The sequence below is a fragment of the Elgaria multicarinata genome, chromosome 7, assembly GCF_023053635.1.
Source record: "Elgaria multicarinata webbii isolate HBS135686 ecotype San Diego chromosome 7, rElgMul1.1.pri, whole genome shotgun sequence".
Taxonomy (NCBI): Eukaryota; Metazoa; Chordata; class Lepidosauria; order Squamata; family Anguidae; genus Elgaria; species Elgaria multicarinata.
In genome coordinates this window covers 41,487,647-41,509,298 of record NC_086177.1, presented here as the reverse complement: position 1 = coordinate 41,509,298, position 21,652 = coordinate 41,487,647, and the positions used below count along the sequence as shown (strand labels likewise).

General features: G+C 38.4%; 1 protein-coding gene across 3 annotated transcripts in view; it reads left to right on the top strand.

Annotated features, from left to right (window-relative positions):
- ATP9B (ATPase phospholipid transporting 9B (putative)) overlaps positions 1-21,652 on the top strand; it is a 170,298-nt gene that overhangs the window by 114,601 nt on the left and 34,045 nt on the right. For all 3 annotated transcript variants that reach the window (XM_063130467.1, XM_063130466.1, XM_063130464.1), the window contains exons 13-15: positions 3,285-3,427; positions 15,229-15,341; positions 19,727-19,975. In XM_063130467.1, coding sequence (XP_062986537.1) covers positions 3,285-3,427; positions 15,229-15,341; positions 19,727-19,975 — 505 coding nt within the window. The remainder of the gene's footprint in view (positions 1-3,284; positions 3,428-15,228; positions 15,342-19,726; positions 19,976-21,652) is intronic.

The following is a 21,652-nucleotide window of genomic DNA, read 5'->3' as shown; positions in this document are numbered from 1 at the left end:
ATTTGGAATTCTTGTTTCCTGTTTAGTATTGTTCGAATATAGAAGGAAACCAGGTTTCAGAGTTCATGAGCAAGCTGCTGGATCATGTGTACTGCCTACTGCAAGAAAATTCCATGCAAAAGATGATTTTATCCCACCTCCCTTGCACCAACAAACATACACACACACCTCTGATATCTATATAAGTGTCAATATAGATAGGCTTGGTGTTACTGTTCTGAGAGCCTGGATTGTCAGGAGCCTGCCAGGCTTCACTTTAACTCAAGCTGGCAATGTTCCAGCTAAATGTATGGTTTCTTTTGAAATTTAAACTTACTAAGTAAATCAGCATTGACATTACCCTGCAGACACCAGTTCCAACGTCATGAATATTTGTTGTAGCCAGGCTTTGTCTATATTAGAATCTGAAAATACTGCTCTTCGGGAATATTTAAGCTTCCTGATGATTTGTTACTGCTATACTAATGTGAAGCTAAGCCACATGATCTTAATGATCATGAGAAGTTGGTAACTGTGTGTATGCAGTCAAGCATCTATGGATGTTTAATGCACAGTCCATCAAATATTAGGCAATGGTAAGCAAAATGTGGGAAATAAGGCCAGTAAAGTTAGAGAGAAATAGTTTCCTATGCTTCCCTTGTAATTCTTTTGCCACTACAGGTCAAAAAATTCTATTGGTGGAGTTCCCCTAAGGAATTTTATTTGGGCTAAAGGCAGCTGGAAGTTATTGTGCATGACATTACAAAACTATTCTAAGTAAATCATCGGGTGAAAGGATACTATTAGCCCATCAGGAGATCAGCATTCTGCAAAGCTGGCAAGGTAGTGACTAACAGGATAACATAACATTATCTTAGGGCCTTTCCAAATGATTTTTTTAGCACAGTAATTGCACAGTTCATAGTTGTTGCGCAGGATCCTAGTACCTTTTTTTCAAGGTTGCGCTTTTTCAGTGATATTTATTTTCCCAGCTCTCAAGAGTGAAGTATTTTGTGGCTGAGAAAGTGCTGTTTGTTTTTTCACATGCCCATTTCAATTGGGAGTGCTCTGAAAAGTGCATTGCATAGATAAAGACAAGTGAGGGTGTACATGATCCCACAGCCTGCCCCTGATTTCTGAAACCTGGTTCCTTTCTATATCCAAACAGAGGCAAACTGAAACCAAAAATTTAAAATCCTATCCATACATAATATGCCTGATTGGGGCAATTTCAGTTATTGGGTAGTAACCCAAACTATCCAGTAGTTAGGGTCAAACTCAAGAAGAAAATGCCATCAAGGTTATCCACTCAGGTATCACTCACTACTTAGTGAGTCGTTATTTATTTGTTTCAAAGGCTTTGACTCCCAGTCTCCAAAGCTGAAACACACATCCTCTCTAATTTAAAGTAAAACAACAACAACCTGTAAATAGTGAACATTAACACAGCTTGAAGAAAGGTACTCCAATCGTTTACTTGGGGACTGTGTGTAATGCTACTAATAATAGTAGCAACATAGCATTAAGAGGAAAAAAATATTTTGTGTATAATGAGAATAGCCCTTATGAACACAAGTGTTGGTTATTTATAAAAGCATCTCATTTTGTCTAAGGCTTGCTTTGGGAAAGATTGATGATTGGTGAAAATGTACATTCAGTTTCACACATCTCTAATTAAACTGCTAAGATTATGGCACCTATGACACAAAAAACACTTGTATCTTGTGATATAACTGGGAAGTCATTAGGAAAATGGCTTCTTAACTATTGCTATTGTTATCCTGAACCACAGGTAATTCCTGTGTTAAGTCTTGATCTTTGGTAGTTAAATTCTTAGAACTATAATATATAAAAGAATCAGTACTTATCGACACTAGTTTCAAAAAAGAAAAATCACTTTAAAATGATATTTATTAATAACTCATATCTGTCGTGCCAGTGTATGTTGATTATTTGATACAGTGCCATCAATGTGCATGGTTCATTACAACATATAATAGGACAAGTTCCTTTCTCAAAAAAATCATAATCTAAAATTCAACTCAAAAGAGACACCAGACAGAGGTGTGAAGAGGCAAGGGTAGATAAGAATTTTTTTCCCAATTATATGTACTTCAGCCTAATTACAGTGGGCTATGGAAACTAAGGAATCTGGCTAAAACCTTCATGGAAAAACTAAGGGGTTTAGGAAGGTGTTGAAGAAAGTAGTGGTATCATGCAAATATTCTGGAAGCATAAGTAGCAGACATAATGGGCAGTAAGAGAGAAGGGATGGAGTCATTTCAGGGAACAGGAGACCTTCGGACAGCTGAGAGTGGCGACGGTGGAGAAGTGAAGATCACGGAAAGGGATGTGATGGGGTAAGGGAGCAAGACAGTGGAGGACTTTGAAGGCAAGGGTAAGGAGCTTGTGTGGATCTAGGTTGGAGAGGAAACCAGCATAGATTTTTAAGATGGGGTGACACTTCGTCAGAGCAACAAAAGGTGAATTATTTTGGTGGCATATACCTATGTATGTATGTACAGCATGGCTGTATATATGAAAACACCCCCAAACAAACTGAGTGTATCTATTGTGATTTAAAAAAAAAAAAAGTTCAGGATGTGCATCTGCCTCAATGCTATGACAAACCATGGGATCATCTACACCAAGCAGGATATTCCACTATGAAAGCGGTATATGAAGAGCACTGTAGGATCTACACTACTGCTTTATAGTGGTACTGAAGTGCACTGACAACTGTTGGGGCCCATGACACATCTACACCAAGCAGGATACAACACTATGGAAGTGGTATATGGTATGTGTCAGTGGGCCCCAACAGTTGTCAGTGCACTTCAACACCACTATAAAGCAGTACTGTGGCTCTTGCCTTTTATATGCCACTTTCATTCTGCTTTCATAGTGGAATACCCTGCTTGGTGTAGATGAGCCCCATGACTTGATTTGGAGCATAGCAGGAAGATATGCTCGTGCAGAGATCTAGGATCGAGGGGCCAGGTATAAATACTAAACTGAATGAAACAAATTATGGATTTCTACATTACTAATAAGGAAAGATTACATCCTGTTGTTTTCAGTGAGTTATCTGAGATGCATTGAAATTAATTTAGAAATTAATTAGCTTCACACTAATTTTAATGCAGTTTGAAGTTCTTGATATAACATTCCAACACATAGGAATGTCAATGTACTGCTTATTTATAGAAGCTCAACTATAGGTTAATTGTAGCAGGTAACTTTTTGTTTTCTGTTATTCAAGAATGAAGTTGTTAAACTCAAGAGGGCATATATATATTTTCCAGTTTACGTGTGAACCTAGACATGGGCAAAGCAGCCTATGGATGGATGATTATGAAGGATGACAATATACCTGGAACAGTTGTCCGGACCAGCACCATTCCTGAAGAACTGGGACGTCTCGTATATCTGCTGACGGATAAAACAGGTATATCTAAGAATTCTATTCTGTGGCTGAACTTTAGTTACAAAATTATTGCTGCCAATATATATTAAATAGTAAGGCACCTCAGTTTAATTGTTGTCAGATTGATAGCTGTTGTACAACTCCTGTTACTTTAAGGTGGGGCTAGGGAACCTGATACTCTTCAGATGTTTTTGGCAAGAACTTCCATATGGCCCAGTTAGCATGGCCAGTGGTCAGGGCTTATGGGACTTGTAGTCTAAAACAGCTGGAGGACACCAGCTTGCCTACCCCTGTTTTAAGGTAATTAATTGTAATTGTATGGTTATGACCAAAATGATCATGCAGTGTCCAATAAAAGACACAAACTGGAATTTTAACTATCCCTTATCTCTCTGTAGATGGAGATATGTGGCACATGTGCTGATCGTGGGGCTATGCTTGCATATTTGAAGTTAAGGCATACAGCAGCCCTGGATATAAGAATTTCGATTGTAATTTTTAAAGTCCTTAGCACTTCTTTTGTCGGGGTAGTGGTGGTTACAGTATTTATTCATCTTCCTTATGAGATAAGATTGTTGCTGTTCTCATTTTGCAGAGGAGGGACCAAGAATGGTAATAACTTGGCCAGGATATTTAAACTAAAATCTCCCATGTTCTTGGTCATTACTATTCTGTATTTCAGTTTGTAGGAATATAAATGGGGTGGCAAGGAGAGAGCACTTAGGATGGCTATGCTGTAAGCTCTATCCAGATGTGCACGTTAGTATTGCCAGAGTAATTTAAAAGATACTTGTGCCATAATATATACCATTTCACTTTTGAAGTCTGGATGCTTGACTTAAAAGAAATTGCTGCTTGGTGTTTTGTTTTGTGTGTTAGACCACCCAAGTTAATGATCTGTTGGTGGGGTTGTCCCATTTAACCACATATCAGAAGTAGGCTTCCCTGTGTTGAGAATGAAAAGAAAATAGAGAAAATAGCTTGCAAAAAATCTTACACTGTGGCTCTAGTTTCTTTTGAAATGATTAAGTATTATTTGTAGAGTCTAAAGAGCATTACATTACTAACATAATTGCAAGGTAGTCCTTTGTATGATTGTAAATTGGGTTTGTGCTTCATCAATAAGCTTTTTGACAAGAAGCGTCTATCACAGTGGCTCTCTCATTTGCCACAGCAGAATAGAAAATGAAGTATCCCAATAATTGCATTATAGTTTCCTTATTGTGGGACAAGAAAGCAATGTGGTATAATTAGGTTTGATTGGAGTGCATGTTTCCGGTAAGATCTGAAATTAATGATGTTGCTATAGTGACACATCTGCGGCCACCAGTGCGTGAAACATAAAGTAATTCATTCGACAAGAGAAGACATCTGTTAACTGCAAGGATGCAGAGCATATTGACACTGACCAGAAATACTAGACGTTATGTGATAAATGAACAAATGATGCTGAAACAGGAGGACAGATAATTTGTACTTAATCTGCTGGGAGAACTTTAATCTTCTCACTGGTTGCATTTGACAATACCATTGTTTAAAGAACAATGCTGCAGAGAACTCATAAATTTTAAAACTTAACTCAGGGTGCAGCCTATTAAAGCAATACATTAATTCCTTTGTTAGGGAGTTTTTATCTTCATGTAGAACAAAGCCATTACTAAAAACACCCACTAAAACAACAGGTTCTTTGGGACTCACATTTTAATTATAGCATCCATTACCCAAAATGCCAGGTTGTTTGGACTTGAATCACATATAAGTTTGACAGAAAGGCGTCATCCATTATATTGGGGGTGGGGGGAGAGAACGCTGTTACCAGTGTTTTCCAAGGGCAGCTAAGCATGACATTTTAGTCTCTCTAGGGCATGATAAGTTCCTAACAATAAAGAGAAAAAACAAAGAAATTTGGCAATATTTATTGAATGTTTTTGACATCCAGTGTGTGATACTGCAACTTCCCTGCTCTTCCTGACAGCAACCACAGTATTCAATTATAACAAATAAAAACCATCTTCCAAGCACAGTTATTTACTAATGCACACGCTCGCATTTGAGTGCTGTAATTAACATTTTAGCGGCTGTGTGGACCAAATGAGATACTTAACACATGTAATAGTTGAACAGATGCATAGAGTAATGGAATTCATAATCTTCTGGGAAGCCCTGTATTAGGGACTAATGTGTTAACACTGGAGGTTTGTGTTTAAAATTTATCTGGAGTTAACATATGTTAAGCATTGCAAGAGAAAAACCAGGGGTATCACTTTATGAGATTAATGCAGACCACTGGCTTATTATCATGGGTATCCAAAGTGATAAAAATAATTCTTTGGTGATGTCACTGCTATTTCCCCAGATTTTGGAGAGGCTTCATAATATCTACTCCTGCCATAACTATATCACAAACTAAAAAGCCTCCATATATGCTTACGGGCTAGGTTAGTGGGAACAAGGGACAGGCCCTTCTTTGTGGTGGCACCCCTAAAGTGGAGCTCTCTCCCTAAGCAAGTTAAACTGGCTCCTTCTTTGTTTAGATTTAGGCGGGCTGTTTATTTTGTTTTCTTCCACATGGCTTTCAAGTGATTTAAAATGAATTAGCTCTGCTCTCTGTTTTTCTCCTGTTCTTAATTTTGCTGTATGTGACGTTAAAAGTTTTTTACTGTTTTAAAGTTCTAAATTATAAGTACCTTGTGGGCTTTTTCTGCACCAAAAGGTGACTCAGAAATACATCACTCCTTCCATCCTAACATACCAAACTACAATAGGAATATGCTTTTCTCTAGTCATTATTTTAGCTATTTTTACATCTACATTAGTCCATTATCAAATTCCTGCCTTTTAGAAAAGCATTTTCCAGTTATGTACAGATAAGTCTTTTTTTGATCCAAAGGAAATATACTTGCAATATAGTTAAACTAGATCAGGAATTGGGACCTTCTGGTCCATGGGCTGGATATAACCCATATAACCCACCAGCTTTTTCTCCAGGCCACACACCCTCTCCTGGCAGTAACCCCCCCCTTCTTATTTATGATCAGTTGCTGATAAAGATGAGAACTTTACCCTGAAGGTCAGATACAGTGAGGCCTTGAGAAAAAGCTGCTAAGTGATTCAGTCCTGCTTACTTTTGAGTATGCATGGAGAAGCTCTGCCCTAATCTTAGGCTTAAATTGGTAATAATCACATTTGGCCATTCTCACTTTGCCTTTGGCAATGTCCACAAATGGAATATGCACCACCAGCACCTCGACCTTTCCCAGATTGGAATCCAGGCGTCAGGCTGGAAAAGATTCAGGGGAAGGAAGGAAAAGGTGATAGTGAGCAACATGAAAATGCATTCCAAATTCTTTAACCAAAAAAAGACTACATGAGAAGAAGGTGGGATTCAACAAGCCTTAAATATGTAAAGATTAAGGTGGGGAAACTTCCACAAGTGTGATAATGCCAACCATTGACTAGAAAAGACTAAGGATTGAATTGATATCACCTCTGTAATTTGAGGTCAGATCGACACATGCAGCAGAATGAGAAGAATGAATGGATTGCACCATTTCTGGTTGTAGCTAGGATCACATTTTTTAATGTTCTACTTCGTTAAAACCTCAATTCCAATCAAAAACCAGCAGACCAGATAAAGGAGTGATTTAGAACGTTATCTCCTCTTGTGTTTATACGAAAGCGGTATTGTAAACCGCCCAGAGAGCTTCGGCTGGGGGGCTGTATATAAATGTAATAAAATAAATAAATAATAAATAAATATTATTCACATGTAGATGGCAATGGTACAGTCCATTCTACTATCTCAACATTCTACCTTGCTGTTTTCACATCACTGTGCTATGTGTGTAGAGCCAGACTCATTTATCCATAAACACTGAATCAGAACAATATGTGTGAGCCTTCCAGTGCTCTTGTGAGGTAAGTTGAGCCACCCAGAGAGATGAATAGCTGAGAATATAAGTGAATTTGACTTGTTCATTCTTTGTGAGCACACAGCTTTTTGTACAAGCCCTTGTCCCAGCCCCTTACCTATTTACATTGATGGAAAATGTGACCTCAGTAATCTTCCCTAGCAACTTAAAACTCTTTATTAAATAGGAATTGCAAATGTCCAGGTATGTGCCCTGCTGTGTGTGTGTGTGTGTGTGTGTGTGTGAGAGAGAGAGAGAGAGAGAGAGAGAGAGGGATGAAATTCCATCCAGATTTCTCTTCATTTAATTCAATTCAATTCATCCTTGCTTATTGTTAGACAAGCTTAGAGCAACTTCCAAGCAACTTCATAAATATATGACATTTTGCAGTGTAATGATAGAAATACTTTCAAGTCTGGCAGAGAAAACTACAGTCTCTCCAAAACTAGCTGGAAAGCATTTAGAAGTGGTGATTACTGAAGAAACATAAACTTTAGCTTCTTATTTCATCAGGAATATGTGGCTTAGCTTACCTACCAATGATAGAAATATGGCCACATGAGGCTCCATCTAGCAATTATTACTTTAATTTAGAAAACTTGTCATTAAAGCAGAGCCCAGGGAGGAATTGGTTAATATTTGAACTAAGACTGAAACTCAGACCGTTGGGTGTCTTTCATCTGAAGCTTTATTCCTCCACCTTAACTTCGTGCTGTTCAGAAAAACATGGGACTTCCATAAGATTTGGAAAAATCATTCAAATATTTAGCAAAAGTTTCACTTTCTACTTTCCATGGAATAAACGAGGAGCTTCATTTCAGTTGCTGTTAACGTAGGGTTGTAAATCCCAATGGGTGTTTCATTGGGCTTTTACACTCCATACAAATTATTGAACCCACCTTCAGAGCTAGGAAGCTGATTCCTTTAGTCAGGCAAAGGAGCTGACTCAAGATCAGCCTATTCCACCATTCCACCATTCCACCAGTAACAACAACGTTGTCATAGAATTTGGAGAATATAAGAGAGCATTGTGTATCAGAGGACGTAGAATAGGCAATTTTTGAGGACTTAGATACTAAGAAACTTGGAGCTGATGAAGGAATTTTTAGAGGTAAAATATGAATGAGTAGTGAATTGAAAATGGCTAGTTGTGATGGTGGGGCATTTTTATAAATTAATCAATGGCCCTAAAACTGGCTCCCTTTCAAAATTAGCAATTTGGATTGTGGCCCTTATGTAGAGAGACTTTGGTCCTCCAACCAATTCTAGTTTGATGCTTGTTGTGTTAAACATACTGGAAAATATCACAGCAATTAAGCAACTGTATACGCAATAAGAAAGGTTTTGTCTCTTTTAATTTATAGCAAACTTTCTTATGATTATGTAAGCAGTATTTGCTTATTTTATTGTGGCGTTATTAAGATCTTGGTATTAGGCCAAATTAGCACCAAGTAATATTTGATCAGAGATCTCTGCATCTGCTTTAAAACAAAAACAAAAAAACCTTCCTTAGTGCTCCATGAATTGCATCTGTTGTCACCCATGGAATGATGCCTGCAGGACTTTTTCTTTAGAAATTAATTTCCTCTTTGCCTGCTTTCTTCTGTGTTTAATGATACAATTGCAGTCAAAACTCTTTACTTCATTAAAGAGCATATAAAAGTTCTCTCTAGAAATCCTATACAAACTTTTTGTTTAAGATACTTTTCTTATGTGGTAAATGAATTACAAGCAAAGCTTTCAATACATGTTAGCTGTTGTGGCCTCTTGGTGTCTTTGAAACCTCTGGTTTTTAAAATGTTCAAACCAGTTACTATAATATGAAATAAGTGTAAATTCTTAGTGAAATTATTATAAACCTATTCCAAAGTTATGAAGAAAGTAAAGTTGCAATACCTTGTTCTTTGCAGCCTCTGTGCGGGCACAGATGGATTCTGCACCTGTACAGAGCACTGTTTAGAAACCTACAAGCTGGTGTTTGACACCCTTCCACCCTATGGGGGAAAATATCCATACATATGCCTCCAAGGGCAGAGCAGTGCCACAGCAGCAACATTATGGTGAGGTTTCTCTGAAGAGTTTTCCTCCTTGGGGAAAAAAATCCCTTTTTCTTAGCTAGGGACTCCTTTCCCTGTTTTCCCTATTTTGATTTTGGTTTTCTCTTAATTACTGAACTTATCTCTGTTTTGTTTTTATCAGAGCTTTTTCCCTTTCTTACTTGGGCACCTATAATGCAGCAGGGTTCATTAAAGAAGGGTATGGCACCAAATCTGCCACCACTGATTTATTTTATTTTATTTATTTATTTATTTATTTATTTATTTATTTATTTATTTATTACATTTTTATACCGCCCAATCGCTGATGATCATTGCCTTCTTTATTTAGGAGAGGAGGACATGTTAATTTATTCCCCTACTGCCAAACATGTACTAAACAAATGTGTAAATAACATGTTTTTGTGAACCGCCCAGGGAGCTTCGGCTATTGGGCGGTATAAGAATGCAAATAATAATAATAATAATAATAATAATAATAATAATAATAATAATAATAATGTCTTCTGCTTGTGCAGTTTTTCCTAAAAGTGGTCTTTACTATGTCCTTAAAGACTCCCTACACCAGCCTTCCCCAACTTAGTGCCCTTCTGATGTGCTGGACTACAACTCACATAATTGGCAGCCAACATGGTCATTTCCAAGCTGGCTAGGAATTAGGGAATTGTAGTCCTACATGTCTGGAGAGTATCAGGTTGGGGAAGGCTGTTGTACATAGTTCCAACACTGATGTGATTCTATTAGGCTTGCTCATTTCTATGCCAGGTGCCAGTCCAACATCCCAGGTTTTGGTTCCACAGTGGCTTGTAACAAGAAGAAATATCAGGAGCCCAATTATCCCCCTGTCAAGGTTGGAGTTGCATAGTATTGGCAAGAGCCAAAGAAAAAGAGGTATCGTGCAGGATGACCTTGATTCTTCTTCACAGTTCTCCACATCTAAAGATCCAGGACTGGCTTCAGTAGCTTTTGCATCATTTACAGCACCAACTTCTATTACAGCATCTGCCCAGTTTTTCTATCATTTACATTTTTGGTCATGCTGACTCTTGTTCCTCAGGTTGCCTCGTCTTCTATTTCACCTCATCAGAGCACTGCAGCTTCACATCAATTCAGACGTTCTATCTTCACCCTACCCAGTGAATCCAGTTCATAGGATTCCATGTGGTTGTATCTTTCTTTCCTTGGGATTGAGCAACCACTCTCACCCACTTGGTTAACAACTTCCCTTGTGACCTACTTCAAACAGCTCACCAGCTCTAACATGCCAGCTGCCTCATTGCTGTCACTTGAGTTCCTTAAGGAGGAAAATAAGGCAGGATAGAAATGTAATAAAGAATAATAAATAAATATCTGAGTACCAGGTGCTGAATGCTAATGCTGTGGGCATATAGGTTAGATGGAAAGGGCTATTGCCTGGTTGGCTACTGTGGGAAACAAGAAGATGCTGAAATAGGTGGACCTTTTGTAACCAATATTCTTTGAGTAGTCATTTCTATAGTTAGGCAGCCCATCCATGCTGCAGATGTTTCATTTAGTATGACCTGCTTCTACAGTTGTCTAGAGGGAAAACTGAGTGGATTGCCTTACTCCTTGAGGCATGTACGTGAGGAGGACATTTCTCCCTCAAAGACTTTGAACCATTGTTAACCATTGTTTTTTGATACACAGTAGTCCCTGGATGTGGTATAATTTGCTCACTGTTTCAATAAGAAATTTTACCTTACATGATCATGAGTAAAATTGCTCTGAACACCTCTCTATCTGCATCTGCTGAAATTGTTTGAGGAAAGCCTGCTTTGTATATCTTTTAAGGAGGGTGGATTTGCAGAGTGTCATAACAGGACCATTTCAGTGATGGCCCCACAGTTTTATGGAATAGGCACCCTGGCCATACTTGAAAGTGTTCAACACTGGCACTTTAGGAAGGTTTATAAAGACAGTTCCTAGGCTTATGCCCATTTATTTCACTTTTAACAGTGCACATATTTCAATGCAGGATCACGGTATGCAGCGATTGATATCTCACTTAAGGGTGGTCCTTTTGATAGAGTATGTGGAGTGTAATTGGAAAGGAATATTTTAATCCAGCAACCATGAACATACCTCAAGCACACAGAGGCTGGGTGTTAACTGTCTAAACAATATCTAATCTCTGAACAGTAATTATAGTGTATTTGGTGCTTCAGCTTCCTCTTTTCCTATGACTTGCTGTGTTTAACTGACATAGTGAAAGAGGACATGAGATGAAAAATAAGTCTCCAGTATGCAGAAGGGATTGTTTTCTGTTCTCTAAAAGGGTCTTGAGCTATGGATTATGTTAGTAATCTTCAGCCATACTTGTATAAAAATGCTTTTCAAAAATACCACTCTTGTTATTCTTTATTTTTTAATACCAATATACTGGTACACTGAAAAATAGAAGTGGGGGGATAAAGGTAATTAATAATAAATCCTGAGGGATTGTTAAATGGCAAAACAATTTCACCATAGTTCAAAGAATGGGATCTTTCACCCTGTGCTGAGGATTAAATAACATGGTATACAAACATCTTTGACTGAATCAGCAGATGAACCTGTCCAGTGATGACTTCTGGCCTCTGTCTCATCATCACACCCTGCATCACCCACCCTTCAATTAAAGCTTTCATGGAATCAAGGATGTCACTGTTGACAGTGGTGAACATAATGTCACTCCTTGACTGACACCCTATAGTTTCTTACAGATCGGAAGAGATCTCTAAAAGCATACTATTTATGTTGATTCTGAAGTTCAAGGCTTAGTGCCGATTATAGGCTAAATTTGTTGAAATGGGAAGTGGTGATAATTTCCAGTGACCTGTTTGAGACAGCGCGGTATCTGATATATTTGTTACATGGTCTTTTCTTCACAAATTTTCCCAAGTGGTGTTCCAGATTGGTGCGGAGAGAAACACGTTTTATATTTGCTCATATCAGAATTCTTTTTTCTGCAATTCTTGATTAATGTCGATATGATCTTAACTAATGCTCCAGTGGAAGTATTGCCTCAATAGAATTCTGCTCATAGGATGCTCCCACTGGCAGAAGAAGATAGTTTTTACCAACTCCCACTCCTCCGCACAGCCCCTGAAGCCCCAAAAATCTGCTCCACAGGATCCATGGACCCTCTGGCATAGTGTGCATGGGGCACGGGAACTGCAGAGGGAAGAGAAAATAGTTGGAAATTGCTTTCCGCTCTTCCTCCAGTGGAAGCCTTTGCTGAACCAATCAATTCTGTGGACAGAATGAACTCTTCTCTCCATGAACCCACTGAAATGAAGATGTTATAAATGCACCTTATAGTTTGGATACATTATTCATGCCATCTTCAGCTCCTTAGATGAACGCTGGAATATAAATGTAATAAATAAATAAAATTAAAGCAATTGTATACTTCCTTCTATGGTGTAAGTAGTCAGTGAATCAGTAAAATTGTAAAATCTACCATAAAAGTCATGAAAATAACATGCTTATGTATTTCAAGGTTTGTAGTATTTATTGGCGACATTTGGACAATCAGCTGGAGAAGCAACGTAGTATGGGTTGTTTCCCTTGCTCCTGTGCATGCAGGTTGTGTAACTGGCATTTCCCTAATTACCAGCACTATGTGGGGGTGGCTTCTCACTCACCCCACAGCCCCTACAACAAGCCACAGATTGTAGGATGAGTAAGAGATCACCCCTGCTGCACCACACACTGAATTTGGGTGACGCTGCATGGGTAATTAAAGAAATGATGGTTGCAGGGGAAACAAACCACACATCGGGTTAGAACGATTCCCTGCTAGTGTCCAAACCCAATCTTTGACTTGGATCCCCTGTTAAAGTCTGAACAATGTAGCTGATCAGTTAGTGTTAATATCTTAAAATGTGTGTTTCTGCAGATATGTATAAATATTTGCCTGTCCACATTCAGTAATATTTTTCATCTGGTTACTTTATTTGCATTAGTAAATGTGATGTAGTATCTGATGACTTACTGATGCAACTAAAATAGCTAGTCAACTATGGATTCATCATCTATAACAATGCATAATATAACCTAGCTTCACCTCTTTGATATGTGCACACACAGGTACTTGGCACTCGCCTAATTATTATGGGAAATTAGGGTTCTGGACACAATTTTCATATCCCTGTCCAACTATAATTCTTGGCTCAGTTGAAGAATGTGAGCTTGAAATCCACAAACTTTGATAAATTGTTTGAGGAGGGCTGGATAGTTATAGGGAAAATATGCTCAGGGTTCCACATTATCCATAATAGTCTGCTGAATGCATGTGCAGCAAGGGGGGATGTGAAAACTGGACTGTCATGCTCTATGGATATCTCCCATAGCATAGGTTCTACACCCATAGTAGACTGCATCAAATTAATAAAATTCTGTTTGAAACAAGACTTGAACAAGTTCATATCCAGAGAAATGTGAGAAAAATGTGTGTATTCGCAATGCAATTTTGGTATACTTTTATTATTATTTTCTATCCACGAAGCTTTAAAAAGAAGCTTGTGATACAGTAGCCTGTTTCTCATGATCATTGTGGCTTAAACAACAGTGGCTTGTTTAGGCTATGGCACGTGCCGACCGCCTTTGCCTTATTAACTACCCAGGAGTGGCTTGCCATGTTGTCCAAATCCAGGCAGCATGACTTGCTGGAGGCTGGAAACAACCCTCAAGTAAGCCAACAACAGGCCATGGGCAAATGGTGCCTGGCACACCCCATGGCTTAAACAAGCCATTGCGGCTTGTTTTGTGGCTTGTTTAAGCTGCTACGACTGTGCAAACTGGGGAAGTGATGGGAAGCTATTCTCTTTTCTTTTTCTTTCTTTTTTCTTCTTTTTTATGGTGGAGGGCGGGGAAGGAGAGTCTTGTGGTTGTTGGTGCTGGACTATGAAGTCTGTGTATATGGATGAGTAATTTAGTTTTTCAACATGATTTCAAGAACATATGTTTCACATCTAACTCAGACTTTCTGATCTAGTCCATGTGGATCTAGTCCATCTTAGGGGGACAGGAATTTGTACCTTTGTTCACATGGTTAAGAGCTACTGATGCCTACTGGTCATGAGGGCTATGTATTACCTTCAGTACCAATGGCAGTATGCCTCTCAGTACCATTTGCTGGGAACATGGGTTGGAAGGTGTTACTGTAGTCATGTCCTGCTTATGAGCTATCATAGCCACCTGTTCCCATCTGGGAACTGTGGGAACAGAATGCTGAACTTCTGTGTGAACAGAATGTTGGACTACATAGGCTCTTGGTGTGATCCAGCATGAAACTTGGTACAGATAGAAAGAGGATGTATGCTCCTGATTTTTGTGGTACTTGCATTCATAAGAAGATAAGAGGAGTCATGCTGTATCAGATCAAGTGTGTCCACCTAGTCCAGCATTCTGTTCACACAGTGGCCAATCAGCTGTTGACCAGGAACCCACAAGCAGGACTCATAGTACAGTAGTGAATTATAATATATACAGTCAGTAGAGCTCTCAGCTGAGTTCAGTTTCCAGTTCCCTTAGAAGTCTTTGCTATTCAGCCCAGCTATCTTATTTATTTATTTATTTAATTACATTTATATACCGCCCCACAGCCGAAGCTCTCTTAAGCCGAAGTATTCTATCTTAAGAATACTGGAGCTTGACAATTTTACTCTAAATCTGAACCTAATTCCACAGCAGTTTTCTGGCTTTATTTATTCAGCTGAGATATGCAGAGGGTCTAATTGACTTACTGAGACTTTTAAAACAATGAAATTGGAGGATCTATAGAGCTGTTAAAAGGTTCCCATCAAGAAACTCTATATTCAGTTATTTGATGTTCATGTTTATGTTACAGGTACATTGACCCAGAATGAGATGATATTTAAGCGGCTTCACCTAGGCACTGTGTCATATGGAACCGACACAATGGATGAAATTCAAAATCATATTATCAGTTCCTACTCTCAGGTATTTTGTGCTTATCACTTTCCTTAATATCACCGTAATTCTTTTAATAGAGCCCAAAAGAGGTTTAAAAATAGTGTACTATGCAATAATCACAATGCTTGTTTGTTTAAAATTATACTTATAGGGGCTGTTCACACAACATGCTAACCCACACTTGGTGTGGGTTGTTTATTGAACTGTGGTTAGCATGTTGTTTGAACACAGCTAGAGTGTCTTGTTAACCATGCAGTGTGGGTTGTTAACCACCCTGAACAACCCAATAACAAACTGTGGGTTCTCAAGGTTTCTTGTTCAAGAAAATAAATCACATTGCATGGTTAACAAGCCACACTGCCTGGATTCAAACAACACTATAACCCAGAGTTCAAACAATGAAACTATAGTTGAAAACAACCTACAGTTCAAAACAACCCCCACCCAACCACTGAATGTGGATTAACCTGTTGTGTGAAGAGCCCCATAATTACGTGATCAAAAGTATTTCAAAATTATGTGAAATTACCTGCATAAAAGGAATGAATTGTTCTTGGTGTCAAAGTTTCAGCTTAATGAAATATTAAATATTGGGTTGATGAGACTTGGTACAGTGTTGTTGTTTTCTCAGACATTATGGCAATCTGGCAGTAACAATGGCAAGATTCTTCTGCCTATCTCACCAGCGAGATGGCAGAGAAACTATGTGCCTCTTGAAACACAGTAATGGTAACAACTTGAGTCCTCTTGTCTTGCAATAGCATTCCTCCTCTCAGCCCAAACTAGTCTACTATTGATTTATGGCAGGGGTGGGCAACTTGTGGCCCTCCAGATGCTTTGACCTACAACTCCAATCATCCCTCACCATTGGCTATTCTGACTAGGGCTGATGAGAGCTGTAGATCATAATGTCTGCAGGGCCACAAGTTGCCCACCCCTGGTCTAAGGTCATCAGAATTATTTAAACTTAAAGCCAGTATTGCCCTTGGAGCAGTACTGTGGAATCTACCATTTTGCTCTTCCACCTGTCCAGCCTCAGCCTCTTTTGCTCAGCTTGGGGTGACTCACAAACTGAGCTGCAAAACCTCAAATGACACTATTGGTTGCATTTGCTGCAGTTACTGCCAGCTCCCATTGCTGCCCACCAGTGAATGCAGAAGGAGAGCAGGGCAGAGGGGATGTCCCTGAGTGAGAGAGTATCATATGGCTAATGGGGTATGATCTGGATGTAGCTTATCATTATGTAAGTGCTGGAGCTGCTTCATCTTCATTTTGTGGTCTGGCCCTGCTCTCCCTTTCCTATGTTTGCTATTTTCCTTTAGCAGAAGTTTCTGAGAGTACTGATTAAACAAAAATGTGATGTATTTGCTGAAAAGTCAGAAGTTTTATGGGAGGGTAAAACTTCCTTCCTGCCAGTTTTTTTTTTTTTTTTTACAAACCTCCTTAGGGTTTTATCAAGCCTTGAACTTTAGTGATGATCCATATTATACATGCATGCACATATATGGGAAAATGAAATCTAGATGACAGTCTTTCTTGGGCCTGTTCAGATGACATGCTAAGCCATGGTTAGGCTACTAACCCTTTTGCAGCAAATGGTTAGCAAGCTTATTTAAACCATGGTTATGTAGCTGCCATGGTTAGGAATGGTTCACACGACACTCTAAGTTCACACAACATGCTAAGTCACAATGTTTAGTTCAAAATACTTAACCACCATGGCTTAGCGTGTCGTCTGAACAGGGTGATTGTCTGGTGCTGCTGCTTTGTGCTCAAATAATTTCACATAGATCATTTCAGAAATCTTTATAACAACTATGTAAAATACTAATCATGAAATACAAATGTGGGAAAGAACTGAAGTGGTGGGTTTTTTTTGAGGCACCCAATGTGTTCATGACTGAGCAGAGATTTAAACTGGAGACCTCCTGGCTCACGGTTGATCATGCTCACAGTTCCTGTGCTACACCAGCTGGGCAAGCTCCAACTGTTTTAATGAAACCTACTTCAGTGGACGATTGATGAATGCTGCCATGTCCCAAGTCTAACATAATCTATTTTACCAGGTTTCAACTTATAATTGAAAGCATTCAGATTCTTGTGTGTAGACTAGATTGTGTTTGCTGAAGTGGGGCACATGTTTATGAAGTTACAACCCCTTTATAATGCAGACCAATTTTCCCCCACCTCATAATATAGGTCATAATATATCACATATTCATGCCAGTTTAAAAGTGGGGGGATTCATCTGATAGTTGTCAGCACATATCTAATGTTTGTACTTGCTAAAAAGACTGGGCTCAGAGGCCACTTTTATTTACATGATACTTTACCATTCTCTTTCAAAAACCCTAAACCTTGAAATGAGGGCTGGAGGGTCAGAGTGGAGGAATTTAGCATTTTCCAACTTTTCCTCTTTTTTTTCTTTTTCTTTAAAGGCACTTGAGGGGAATTCTTTCATTAAGACAAATTCTATTTTCAATTCTAAATACTGTAGTAACAAATTCACTTCTGCCATATTTTCCGAGTATGAAAAATTGAGGAATAGCTTCCCATAGAAAAATAGCTAGCTGTTTAATAGTTGCTTCCAAAAGTATGTATTGAGCATTCTTCTGTTTAAGCAATCATTATTAAAGCAGCCAGTTATACAGTGGTTCTTGTGTGGCATTGATTTTTCCCCCTTGTTTGTGTTCAGTTTTATTATTAAGATGACAATAGTCGAGTAGGTCCACTCTAATGCAACGCACAAATCTATTATAACCTGATTATATTTCCCCACTGGAAGCATTTTGTGATAGAGGGCATAATCTTTAATGGAATTTGTGTGAAATTAAATTATACAAGCATCAATAAACATAACATAATTCAGAAGAAGTAAATCAGTTTCATTTATTTGTGGCTATAATGGTATCGGGGTTAACAGAATGCAAATGCAAAGGTTTAAAGCAGTAGCTGAAAAACAGTGCCAGATGATCAGAAAGTTAAACCCTTTATTAGACTACACTGTAATTTGATGGGCAGAATGTTCACGGTTCAGTGGATCAGTACATGGAGTCAAAAAGAAATGCTGCTTGCCAAAAAGTGTTTCATTGGTGTTACCCTGTAGAAAATAAAAAAGTTAGTTTCATAATACTAGTGAGGTGAAAGGAATTGTCTTGTAATACTAGCCAAAGATAACTCTCCAAGAAATGACATTAACATGCATTGTCCTGCCTTTTAATGGACATATTTGTGACTACTACAAGAGCCGTCTTTCCTTGTCTGGACACATTACTGTGATGTTGGACAACAGTAAAATTAAGCAGGCAGTAAAACCTGTACTCTCAAGGTGCAATCCATATTCCATCAAAGGAAAAGGAATATTTATTGTTGGTTTGAATGGATGAGGATCCCCCATGTCTAAGGGACGCTTCCCATGTTGCTTTTTCTAGTGTATATTTTAAGGCACATGTTGAAAGCAACCTAATGCTTTGAGCTTTTACAACATGTGGATTCTCAACATAACTCCTGAAAGAAATGTTTCTAAACCTCTGTCAACTTGTCTTCCTGCTGCTTCCCAACATCTCAAGAAAACCCCAGGAAAGGTAACACGGCAAGTTTCCCTAAGGAAGCAACTCTAAAATACCCTAAAATAATTCTTACTTTAAAACAATTCATAAGAGAACTTGATACTTGGCAGGAAGGGGAAGAAATTTTATATTCTGGATCCCCTCGTAGGAAGGTACCCAATGCACAACTAAAACCCTGTGTGGCTCTGCCTCTCCATGGGGAACATGAGGATTGTACTGTGGCTGAGAGATACCTTGGGAATTTGCAGAGCATAACACTGAGGGAGGGTGGAGACAGGCAGAGAGGGATTGCAGTGCAATCTGTTGCTAGAGCGATGTTGGAAAGAGAGATCATCTGAGAGGAGTAGAGCAGCGGAAGCGGTTTTGCCCGTTCTTGACTCTGTAGGCGATCTGTTTAAACCATTGCAGAGCACCAGACAATATGATAAGCCATAAACTTCACTACAGACCGTGACTTATCAGGGTGGCTTATTTGTGCTAAATAAACCATTGGGAAATGGTTGGGAAAAAACTCACACAAATGTCACGATAAACCATTTTGGTTTATTCTGAAAAATAAATCATCATGGCTTAACATGTGTAAACACAGTCTTTGTCTGAATATATATCCATCCTATGGAAATATAAAAATATAAGCCCGGGGGAAACTTGTGAAATGTAATAAGGAGGACTGACATACAGTTTGTGTTTGAGAAAGGGAATAATGTAAAGGAAGATCTTAAAACTAAAGAAATTCAGGCATTCCAAGCCAAAAAAAAAAAAAAAAAATTAAGCTGATACTTGTAATTGTTATGAGTTGGATTTTTGTTTTACTTAACTGGATATTACATTTCTATTTCAAAGGTGCATTCCCAGTCTAGCGGAAACAGTACCAGCTCAACACCTTCCAGAAAGATGCAGCCTTCTGCACCGAAAGTCCGCAAAACTGTCAGCAGTCGAATACATGAAGCAGTAAAAGCTATTGCACTGTGTCACAATGTTACCCCTGTGTATGAATCCCGAACAGGAGTGACTGGAGAAACAGAATATGCAGAGGTAGATCAGGACTTCAGTGATGAAAATAGAACTTATCAAGCTTCTAGCCCTGATGAGGTAAGGCTGCCATAATAATATTTATATTTTCAGCTAAGTTGTCATTATTTAAATTTACGACTTGCTGGAGAAGATATAACAAATGCCTGGATTCTGTTTGCTATACCAACACAGCAGGTACTCAGAATAGAGAAAAGTAATACTATAACTGAACAAGCATATACGATATGGCATTGCAACAGTTACTCGTCTGTCAAAAGTAGATATGTAGTTTCAAATATTTAGGATGTAATTGACATTTGTGTTTTATAAACTGTACAACGTTTTGATTTTTAAAGGGAAATGCCTCTCCTAAATAGTTAGTAGAATATGTGATAATCTTTACATTTACCTTCAATGGGTTGGATCCATCTGAGGAAAGAAGTGTATGGATGGGATGGATCACAGCTGAAGAATGGTTGTTTTGAAGCAACATGTTATAAAATTACAGTAAAGCAAACATATACATCACATTTGGGCATCCTGTTATAGAATCCAGTAATAATTTGTAACATTTCTGAATTGACAAAGAAAAAAACATTTAATGTTTTCCTTTTAAAATGTTATGCTAACATTTCAAAAGGGTTTGGACTCACCGAATTTCATTTAATTTTGGCTTTGGGCAGACTAGAGGTGACAAACTCTATACAGTGGTAGACCTGAGACTTTGTCCAAAGTATCTGAGGCACTGTTTTGAGTGGTTCTACCTTCTAGGTTCAGCAGATATGCATAAGTTTGCAGAGTTTTTCTGGCCGCACGAGCCCTATGGAACTGCCTGCCCAAGGAAGCATGATGAATGAATTCTTGCCCAGCCTTCCTTTTAGTGGGATAGTCTAAGGTTGATTAGCTGGCTTTTTAGTAGATTGCTGCTTGGATCACTGTTGTTGTCATTATAATTGTTTGTGTATATTATTACATAGTATTTAATTCTATTGCATTTTATTGATTTTAATAATTATTGATTTGAAAGCCATTTTGAGAGAGCTAGACTCAAAAGTAGAATATTTCAAAGTGGGATGAGGGACATAGGGGAGCAAACTAGGGTGGAATCTGCTCTACCATGATCTTCCTCCTGCATCTATAAAGGGGAGGGATCCAGGAAGGGGCCCAATATTTGACAAACACTACTCTGCTTCCTGAGTTTCCTCAGCAAACTGGGTAGGGCCATATATCTCCTGACAGCACTTGAAGTTGCTTCCTGCCTTCTTTGCACCAAACCTTGAAAACTGTGAATTCAAAGGCAGCCAAAAATATTTTTAACGATACGTAAATGTAATGTTAATGTTGTTTTAGGAAAATTTAGGCAAAACCTTTGACAATCTTGAACATCAGCATTACTTTATGATTCTCAAAATCAATCTCCTGAAATTCTTGTAAAGTTAACGTTTCCTAAGGATTTTAAAAAATCTGTTAAAGAAAGATGAAGCTGTGAAAATATGACCAAAAAGAAACCTAGAACTGAAAAGACCAGAACTGAAAAGGCCAGAAGGTCTTGATCATAATTTTTTAAGAGCTCTATTGATGCAATACTTGCAAATCACTGGAGCCTAAGGAAAATAATGTAAATGGTTTTTATTTAGTGTATTGAACTCACTTGCAGTTAGGTTGACGGATGATGCCAATGTTTCCCAATCACAAAAGTACCATTTTAAAAGCATTTTTATTGAATAAACTGTGAATATTGCACCCTGGAGCTTT